Genomic DNA, 10209 nt, shown 5'->3' with positions numbered 1-10209 from the left:
TATCCTCAAGGGAAGGGATCCTTTTTAAATTAACCTTGTTGTGACCAAATGAAGCAGTTGAATAAAGTAGGGGAGCCAGGTCATTCCTCCTCACCCAAGATCAGAAGGATTTGAGGAATCTCGCTGGGAGCATAACAAATTGGAGAACCTCACCCAGGGGCCAGGCGTAATAAAGTGTAAGGATGGAGGGGAGTGTGGGAATGAGTATTTCTTACACAATCTCCATTCCCTCACACTTGTTGTGTTTTCACTCTTTGATAATGGATTATTCCCCTTTCTAGCTGACATTTATTTTGCTGCTGCAGATTCACCAAGTGTGACCTACACAACAGCTCAGAGTAAGTGATTGAGGGACAGATTGTTGGGAATGAAACATATTAGATTTTCTGCACATTTCCTTTGTTTTAATTTATCTCAGTTTTGAAGGATCCTTAAATGTACATGGGTTTTTATCAGGAGTTTTCTGACTCAGTATAAAAGACTCGGAAACACATCAAGTGGGACAGTTGATGGGATAAAATCCCATTTCCGGAGCTTGGACAGGTGAGGGGTCAGTCTGCAACCCTCTCCTGTTAAAGTGTCGGGGATTGTGTTGGTCTCTTCCCCATTGCACAACTTTCCCCTGCAGGAAGGACTGACCCTTCACCTCACTGACCAGATTGTTCCAGAAATCGATGGAATGGAGGATCCAACATGGATGTGACTGGATCCAGGCCTCACGGAGAAGCTGAGGAAACTCCGACTGCAGCTGTCGGGGCAGCTGGAGAGCAGCTGGAGGCTGATACATTTGGACATTGAGAGTGAGAAAATCCCTCTCCCTTCCCCAGGAAATCGGACCAAAGAACAGTGTAGATGGAGAGTGAAACAAGTGACATTTTATTTTAACAGCAAATCCCCATTGCAAGAGCTTCGAGGTAATCAGTGTTGAACAATGTAAAGCTCAGAAAATTGGTCTAAAACGTTACATAACATTTATGTTAATGAGTTATTTTTCTACTTTGTAAATTGTTATAATCTTAAATGTTTCATGTTAATAAAAGTTATTTAGAGTGACTCCAGGATGATGGGTAAATACAACAACAGACTCAAATAGAATACCAACAATTTATAATTTACAAATAGAATTCTCATTAAATAAGACAACACAAACATTTCCTCAAAATGTAACAGCAACAAACCCCCCCTCTCTGTGCCTGAGGGTCACTGTCACAAAGGGGGAGGGGAGAGATAAAGATGTCCACTCTGCAAGATCTGCCACCCTAATGCCCCCTGCATCTTCCCCGTACCCGTGTGCTGCCCCCACTTGTGACAGAGACATGCCAGCAGCTGATAACTCCTCACTGGGGAGCTGCTGACCAGAAGCTGCATCCACTCGAGGTCCAGCTGCTGTCTCATGGTCCTGCTCTGTTTCTGTACTTGGAGCTGTCAGGAGTGGCTCTGTTGGGGTTATTTGTATCACTGCAATGCTGAAGGTGCAACATGGGGGCAGGAGAGACAGCGTCACTTCACCTGCCCTCCCACCCAGGGTGCTCACCCTCCTGTTCGTCTGGATGTCACTCCCCTTCCCTGTCCAGCTCAGTTAGTGTCTCAATTCCCTCTGTGATCCGGGGCTCAGTGTCTTCACCAGGTTCCCTTTCAGGCTCCTGGGCTGCTCTCACTGACTCACCACCACCTCCAGCCATTGTGTCCAAAGACAGCACCTGTCAGGAGAAAACAGGAGCCTCACTACACCCACAGTTACAGTTTATATTGAAGATAATCATTTCATGTCCTTCACTTAAACTGAATATTTTACAGAGTTTTCAGCCCCAGTATAAAATGGCCGAGGGTCTTAGTCAGTGATCTTTCACCATTGAGCCTCCACACCAGCTGCTCCAAGTTTTAATTTGTCCCTCAGCATTAGTCCTGGAACTTGGAATGTGCCAGTCTGCAACACTCACTGATCAACAACACTGGGCACTGGGAGAGCAGCTGGTTTCAGACAGACCAAAGCACATCCTTCACTCAGTTGATGGTCCTCTAGCAGCGGATGCTGTTTATCTCGGTGTGTGTTCCTGGGAACAGCCGGTAGAACACAGAGTCCTGCTTAATGGAGGTGCTGGGATGAACAGTCTGTGACTCTCTGGGAACTCACTGCCTCGATTCTCACCTTTTTCATAGCACACAACTTGTAAAGTGAAGTGACTCTCTCATTTCTGCCTGTAACTGTCTAGTATAACCATCCACACTGACTTCTGGAACCTGTTACTCTCTGTCCTGATTTACATTGTACTTGTTCAACTTCCCTTCAGTATCTGTGAAGAGAATCTGTGGAGTGGTGGGTGTCACACACCCTCTGATATACCTTGAAATGAAATATAAAACCCTTTCCATTCAATTCACCAATCTGGGTGGTACATACGACCGAAGGGTGAATCCCTCGTGGTGTCAATCACTTCGAACAGGCGTGTAAGTCTTCCTGAAGAACTCTCGGTTCATGAAGCCTGAATACCTCAACGTGTCAGTCAGGAATACAACACCCCCTAATATCTCAATCTGTCCACAACAAGGGATGAACCCCATCCCAGAAACAGTCATGGGATATTTCTGGATATATGGATCCATAACGATGGGCGGAATTTTACGGCTCCTTCTGCTGTCAGAATCTTCAGGTCCCGCTGAAGCCAATGGGCTTTTAAACTGTTCAGCACATTTTAGCCCCGCCCCCACTGTGGTGGGTCCCTAAAATTCTGCCCTATGTGTCTGACTTTTGTGTGTGTGTGTGTTTGTGTGATAGTGTGTCTGTGTGTGACAGCATGTGTGTGACAGCTTGTGTGTGACAGCATGTGTGTATGTGACAGCGTGTGTGTGTGTGTGTGTGACAGTGTGTGTGTGTGTGTGACAGCATGTGTGTGTGTGACAGCGTGTGTGTGTGTGTGGCAGTGTGTGTGTGTGTTTGTGTGACAGCATGTGTATGGCAGTGTGTGTGTGTGAAAGCGTGTGTGTGTCTGTGTGTGACAGCATGTGTGTGTGGCAGTGTGTGTGTGTGTGTGTGTGTGAGTTTGTGCGTGTCAGAATGTGTGACATTGTCAGAATTTGTGATTTTGTGTCAGTGGGCGTGTGTCACTGTGTGTCACTGTGTGTGTGGGTATGTGTATTTGTGTGTGTGTGTGTGCACGTGGGTGTGTGTGCGAGTGTGCCAGTATGTGTGCCTGTGTGTGCGTATGTGTCAGTGGGTCTATGCCTGTGCCTGTGTGTATGTGTATATGTGTCAATGTGTGTCACTCTTTGTGTCTATGTGTGTGTCTGTCACTGTTCGTGTGTGTGTGTGTGTGTGTCTGTGTGTGTTGTGTATTCTGATGTATCTGACATTGTATCCATATCTGTCTGTCTCCCTTTTCCTGTAAACTGTGTATGGATCTGTCTATCCACAAGATCCTGCTTTATGTCTGTGAGATGTGGATCACATATTCTGACCACATTAAGAAATGGAATCACTCTCCCCCGAGCTTCCTGATTCCACAAATGAAGATCAGATGGTTAAACAAGATCTCACACACCAAAGTTGTTATGACACAGCCGATGATAAATGCTGAGCTGTTCAAATCCCAGAGGGAGACTTGAAACAACTGTCATAACCAATTTTGCAATTTGTATGTTTCGAGATGCAGGCTTTGAATTCAGTACTAATAAGACTACTGAGTCTCAAGAGATTCTTATAAATTAAACATGTATTAATTAAAAGATTGTAAGCACATACATACATATGTCTACAAATTACTCCTATAATAGTTTCTAAAAATCCCCTAATTGCTCTTATTCCCAGTTACACCTCTGTTAAGACAACAGTAAACCACAGAGATTTAAACACGCTCCTGGCAAAGCACACCCTGGACAGTCGCATTCAAAACAAGTTTCTTTCAGCTCTGGAACCATACAGACAATGCCTTAAGGGTTACAGGCTGGAGCCTTTAGATCTTAGAATGCCTCTCCTTTTACAAACAGTCTTCTCTTCCTTCATACATATTTTCCTCTTTGAATGCAAATTCTCATTGTATCACTAGATTCTTTGAACTTTACCTCTCCTAACAATAAGGCCCTTTCATAAATTCAATTTTATTAGAAAGCTTTGAAAAAAAAATAAACACATTGTTTGGCTTCTTCTGGCTAGGTATAATATTTTACCCACTCTTCTGAATGGTCTATTTAAAAATGCAAATTACCCCCATGTTTATCGAATTAATAATTCAAACTTACTTCTCTCCTATACATCATTCATGTTGACTAGCTAGCTTTAATCCAATTAAGGCTCACACACATAATCACAGACACCACTAAACTCTATTTGAAATATAATTTCCAATAAAATTACAAACATTATTATATCTTCTTGACATAGACGATCAACAAGCTGAGCTTCCAGGTCTCAATGCTCCAATTGTGAATCATGGTGACAATGGTCAGCTCACGAGGTTCCAGTGTCTGATGAACCAATCCCCAAGATGATCTTTTCTAGAACATTTGAGGGTGATCCTGAGAGTTATAAACTCTGTTTCAAAGGGAAGCAGCAACAGTGCAAGACAGATGTCCATAATTGGGAACAAGTTGTTGAAGGCAAGAAGGTGTGAGGGAAAACAATCCCTGAATGTCCCTTTGACTGTGAGAGCTGACACATCACCGGTACTTGAGAAAACCTCACTTGAAGAATCAGGATCCCGATCTGGGGGATCCAGGATCAATCCCTGGAAACACATTCCCAGGAAAAATAGATCTCTATCATCAAAGCACTCAGTGTAAACAATGAGCTGTGATTCTGTGTGTCTGCTGTGATATGGAAGGATGGACGATGATGTCCATGTTCACACTAGAACAGGCAAATCCAGTTATTCACCAATGAGGCTCTGGGAATGTCCTGCAGTGGAACACAGTAAACACACGAGGTAAGGAATGGACAGAAACAGGGCAATCGGTTCAGGGTCAGGAGTGCAGTGAAATTAGTGTGACAGGTTTTAACAGTGTCTGGGAGGGTGAGACAGGGTCAGGAGGACAGTGAAATTAGTCTGACAGGTTTAACAGTGTCTGAGAGGGTGAGACAGGGTCAGGAGGGCAGTGAAATTCGTCTGACAGGTTTAACAGTGTCTGGAAGGGTGAGAGCATCAGGAGCAGAGTGAAAAAGTTACTAATACATCAATATTGAAAATTGAAGTTGTCACTAACTGAATCAGGAAGGTTCTGGAACAGAGACGTCAGAAGCTGAGAAAATAAAAACAGAAGGTGAGAAACAGGATAACATATAAGAAACCAAGAGTGTGAGACATTCTATATCACTCACTGGGCCCAAGTTCCATTCACTCACCAGCTCATAAACATTCCCAGCACCAAAGGAGGCCATTAAACCCATCGTATCCATGCCGGTCAACAAAGGTCAGACTACACTCATCCTATTTTCCAGCACTTGGCTCATAGCGCTGGAGGCCATGGCAATGCAAGTGAATATCTAAATACTTCTTCAATGTTACGAGAGCTTCTGACTCAACCACCCTTCCAGGCAGTGGGTTCCAGACTCCCACCACCCTCTGGGTGAAAACATTTCTCCTCAACTCCCCTCTTAATCACCTCCCAGCATTAACTAAACTGACTCACACATGGTAAATGAACACAGAGGGAGTGGAGGGTAAGAGAAAGGAGGGTGAGGAAGAAGAGATTGAGGGAGAGGAGGTTGAGGGAGTGGAGGGTGAGGGAGTGGAGGGTGAGGTAATGGAGGGTGAGGGAGTGGAGAAAGACAATGAATCCCCCTGTGGAATTTGAGTAGAATGTTCCTATCTTCTCCTGTGTTGACTCGGCTAAGAGGTGATCTCATTGAAACAGATAAAATTCTGAGAGGATTTGATGGGAAGACATTGAGAAACTCTTTCCCCTGTTTGGAGAGACCAGATCCAGGATTCCCAGTCTCAGGATAAGGGATCACTCAGTTTGGGCTGAGATGGAGAAATGTCTTCACTCAGAGAGTTGTGAATCTTTGGAATTGTCTATCCAGAGGGTTGTGGATGAACAGGTGATGAGTACATTCAGCACTGAGATCCATCGATTCTGCAGCACTGAGGGGATCAAGGGATCTGGGAATGAAGTGGGAACATGGAATTGTAACTAAGTTGAAGTGGAGCCCCCTAGAATCATAGAAACTTTCAGCACAAAAGGAAACCATTCTGCCCATGTTCCCCTGCTGGATCTTTGAAACAGCCATTATGCTTTGTCCTAGATTCCCGCTTCTTGTCTTTATCACTGTAAGTTCCTCATCCTCAAGCATCTGTTCAACCCCCTTTTAATATTATTTATGGGATCAGCTTCCACTACATTTTCAGATGCAGTGTTCCACATCCTGACAACTCCCAGAGTGAAAAACGTTTCTCTTCTTCTCCTCTCTGGGTCACTGAGCAATGATTGTAAATCTATAACCTCTCGTTATCGATCACTCACCAGACAGAATAATTTTTCTCCATCTACTCTATCAAAACTTTTCTTCATCAGGAAAATCTCTATTCAATGACTCTTAACCGTCTCTATTCCAGGAGACAGTCTGAACACTTCCAATCTCTCCTATTGATGTAGGGAATCAGCCATGATCTTAATGAATGGTGGAGCAGGCCTGAGGGAGGCGTATGGACTATTCCTGCTCTGATTTCTTATGTTCATCTTCCTGAGACCGCAACTCCCAGGAGTGGAGAAGCAGGGACAGGAGAGGAGGGGGAGGGAATGAGGGTAACAGAGTGGATGGGGAGGGAATGGTGGATAAGGAAAGGAGGGTGAGGGTGTCGTCAGCAAGGGAGGAGTGAGTGAGTGACCCACCTTTGCAATCCTAAATTACTCCCAGGAGAATATAATTGTACAACTTTCAATCCCTCCTATTTCACTCCCAACAATCTGTCCCTCAGTCACTTACTCTGAGCTGTTGTGTAGGTCACACTTGGTGAATCTGCAGAAGCAAAATAAATGTTAGTTAGATTGGGGAATAATCCATTATCAGAGAGTGAAAACACAACAAGTGTGAGGGAATGGAGATTGTGTAAGAAATACTCATTCCCATACGCCCCTCCATCCTTACACTTTATGGATATCCTGTCGATCTCTTCCATTTCATCGATATTCAGTAGGTGAGGATGTGAGTGTGTGTGGTGGGTTCAATATTAGACCTGGTCTGGGCTGATCACACTAAGGAAGATCAGACGGGAACAAGACACGTTTATACGTGTGTATCTGTGTGTGGGAATTAAATCAGTTCCATTCAACACTGTGTCCTGTACTCCGAGTACTGGAGATTACCCCACACTCACTCTGTCCCCTCAGTTCCACATTCCCCTCTCTCTCACTCTCCCCTCTCAGTGTCCTGTACTCCCAGTACTGGAGATTCCCCCACACTCACTCTGTCCCCTCAGTTCCACGTTCCCGCCTCTTGGATTTTTACCTCTCCGTTGCCTATTCCAAATTAACATTCCAATTATCCTGAATATAAAAATTCCAGCGATCATTAATCATGTTACAATTCCAAGAATTAGAAGATCTCCACTGTTTTCCAAGATTTCTGAAACACATTTGAATAATATCAGGATTGTCTCTCTGTTCCCGGATCCATTCCCAGGTCTGACCGGGGACATTGGCAGGATGTGATAAGTTGTATTCCCCAGGGATCTGGACTGGGGCCTCAGCTTTTCACCGTCTATATTCATGGCTTGGATGCAGGAACAGAGAGTCGTATATCCAAGTTTACAGATGACACTAAGTTAGGAGACACAGTGAAGGGACATTGACAGATTAAATGAGTGAATTCCATCTGCCACAGTTTTCCCAATGTAGGGAAGTGTGGGATAACCCACATTAAATCTGGGAACGATAATTTGGAATATTTTCATCATGTTGAGAGTCTAGGAGCTGTACAAAATCAGAGATGTGGATGGCCATGTACACAAATCACTAAAAGCTCGTTCACTATTATAAAAAATCAATCAGAAAGGCTAATGGGCTGTAGTCCTTTATCTCAAGGGGGTTTGAACACAAAGTGAGGAAATGAATCTTCAGTTGTACAGAGCTTTGGTCAGACTCCATCTGGAGAACGACATTCAGTTCTGGACACCAAACCTCACATCAGATATACTGGCCGTGGAGGGGAACAGTGTAGATTCAACAGAATGACCCCACAGCTCAGAGGGTTCAGTTATGAGGACAGGTTCTATAAAGCTGACATGTATTTCCTTGTGTTTAACAGGGTGAAGGATGATCTGATGGAGATGTTTAAAATGATAAAGGGAGTCGATAGTGTCACAGAGGGAAACTATTTTCTCTGGTGATAGAATCCAGAACAAGAGAGAATCAACTTAAAATTAGAGTGAGGAGTGAAATCAGGAAGCGATTCTTCACAAAAAGGGCAGTGGACATCTGGAACTCTCTCCAGCAAGGGGCTGTGGGAGCTGGGGGTCAACTGAAATTTTCCAGACTGAGATGGAGAGATCTTTGTTGTGTAAGAGCAGTGAGAGATGTGGAGCAATAGTGGGTAAATGGAGCTGAGGTACAGATTAGTCAGGATCTCAAGGATGGTGGAATGGTTCTAAGTGCTTAATGGCCTTCTCTTGCTTATATTACCTTAATTTGTTTATTACTACAGTTCCTTACCCCACTGATAGAGCTTGCTCTCTGCCAGACTGCTATGTTCAATTTGACAGGAGTATTGATCCTCATCCCCAGCATTTATTTCAATCTCTTTCTGGATCTGATGGGTCCCATCGTGGTTGGGTCGAACCCCCGAGGATAGTGTCTCAGACATTACCTCTCCATTCCTTAGCCAGCTCACCTCGATGTCTACAGGATAAAACCCAGTAACCAGGCAGGAGAGAGTGAGCGGCTTGTACTGATTATTGGGGTCACTTCTGGAGATAAACACTTCAGGCTGAACTGTAATGGGAAAGGGTGAAAACACAAACAATAGACAGACACTGAATGTTAAATTGAGGGGGTTTGGGGCTGTGTTTAATCCCGTCAGAAGGCTGCACAGGGCTGTGTGTCTTCAGTATGTTAAGCTGGATAATACCCAAAAATGGATCACAATATGCAATTTATCTGCAGCCATCTTTTGCATTTCAGGGGCATGTTAGATCTAAACAATGGGCAGTGCTGGAAAAACCCAGCTGGTCTGGCAGCATCTCTGGAGGGACAAACCGAGTCCAAATGTCTCTTCTTTATAATGTCAGACTTGCTGAGTTATTCCAGCCTCTCCTGTTTTTATTTCAGATCTCCAGCATCCACGGTATTTTACTTTCATTTCAGAGCTTGATCAAAGCTGCCTGCTTTTTACCATAATTTCTGTGTATTGCAGCCATTGCTTTGAGCTGTTCATTGGATGTATGCATCAGTGGTGGACTCAATATTGTAATTGGTTAGCAGTGCTGAATGGCAGCCTGCACCTCTTTATGGGGTGGTTAGGCCGGGGGGTGGGGTAGGATGGAGGGTGGAAGGGTGCATACAGGCTGATATACGTATGCAAGTCATTTGTGAACTGAAGCTGTGGTGTCAAAGCTTGAAAAATGGTTGGACATGCAACGTGGTCTCAGTTTTTCAGCCGCACTGGTGGTATTGGTGTATGAAGTGGAACAAAGGAGATTTTTAAAAATATATTGGTTCACAAGATGTGGGCATCACTGGCTAGGTCAGCAGTTATTGCCCACCCCTAATTGCCCTTGAGAAGGTGGTGGTGAGCTGCCTTCTTGAATCGCTACAGTCCATGTGGTGTAGGTACACCCACCGTGCTGTTAGGAAGGGAGTTCCAGGATTCTGACCCAGCGACAGTGAAGGAACGGCGATATATTTCCAAGTCAGGATGGTGAGTGACCTGGAGAGGAATTTCCAGGTGGTGGTGTTCCCATCTATCTGCTGCTCTTGTCCTTCTAGGTGCCAGAAATCATGAGTTTGGAAGGTGCTGTCTAAGGAGCCTTGGTGAATTCCTGCAGTGCATCTTGTAGATGGTGCATACTGCTGCTACTATGCGTCAGCAGTGGAGGGAATGTTTGTGGATGTGGTGCCAATCAAATGGGCTGCTTTGTCCAGGATGGTGTCAAGCTCCTTGAGTGTTGTGGGAGCTGCACTCATCCAGGCAAGTGGGGAGTATTCCATCACACTCCTGACTTGTGCCTTGTAGATGGTGGACAGGCTTTGGGGAGTCAGGAGGTAAGTTAGAAACTGCAG

At 44.6% G+C, this 10209-nt stretch overlaps 1 protein-coding gene across 1 annotated transcript; it reads right to left on the bottom strand.

The window, feature by feature from the left end:
- Window positions 1–2427: 2427 nt before the first annotated feature.
- LOC121291251 (beta-2-microglobulin-like) lies at window positions 2428–9772 on the bottom strand (the record flags this gene model as incomplete). Its single annotated transcript, XM_041212325.1, has 5 exons — window positions 2428–2657; window positions 6920–6952; window positions 8644–8963; window positions 9312–9349; window positions 9764–9772. Coding segments are annotated over 5 exons (630 nt in total), but the record flags the coding sequence as incomplete, so codon positions are not given.
- Window positions 9773–10209: the final 437 nt, after the last annotated feature.

This window comes from Carcharodon carcharias, chromosome 19 (genome assembly GCF_017639515.1).
Source record: "Carcharodon carcharias isolate sCarCar2 chromosome 19, sCarCar2.pri, whole genome shotgun sequence".
Classification (NCBI taxonomy): Eukaryota; Metazoa; Chordata; class Chondrichthyes; order Lamniformes; family Lamnidae; genus Carcharodon; species Carcharodon carcharias.
The sequence above is the reverse complement of the archived record's forward strand: the minus strand, read 5'-3'. Positions and strand labels throughout refer to the sequence as shown.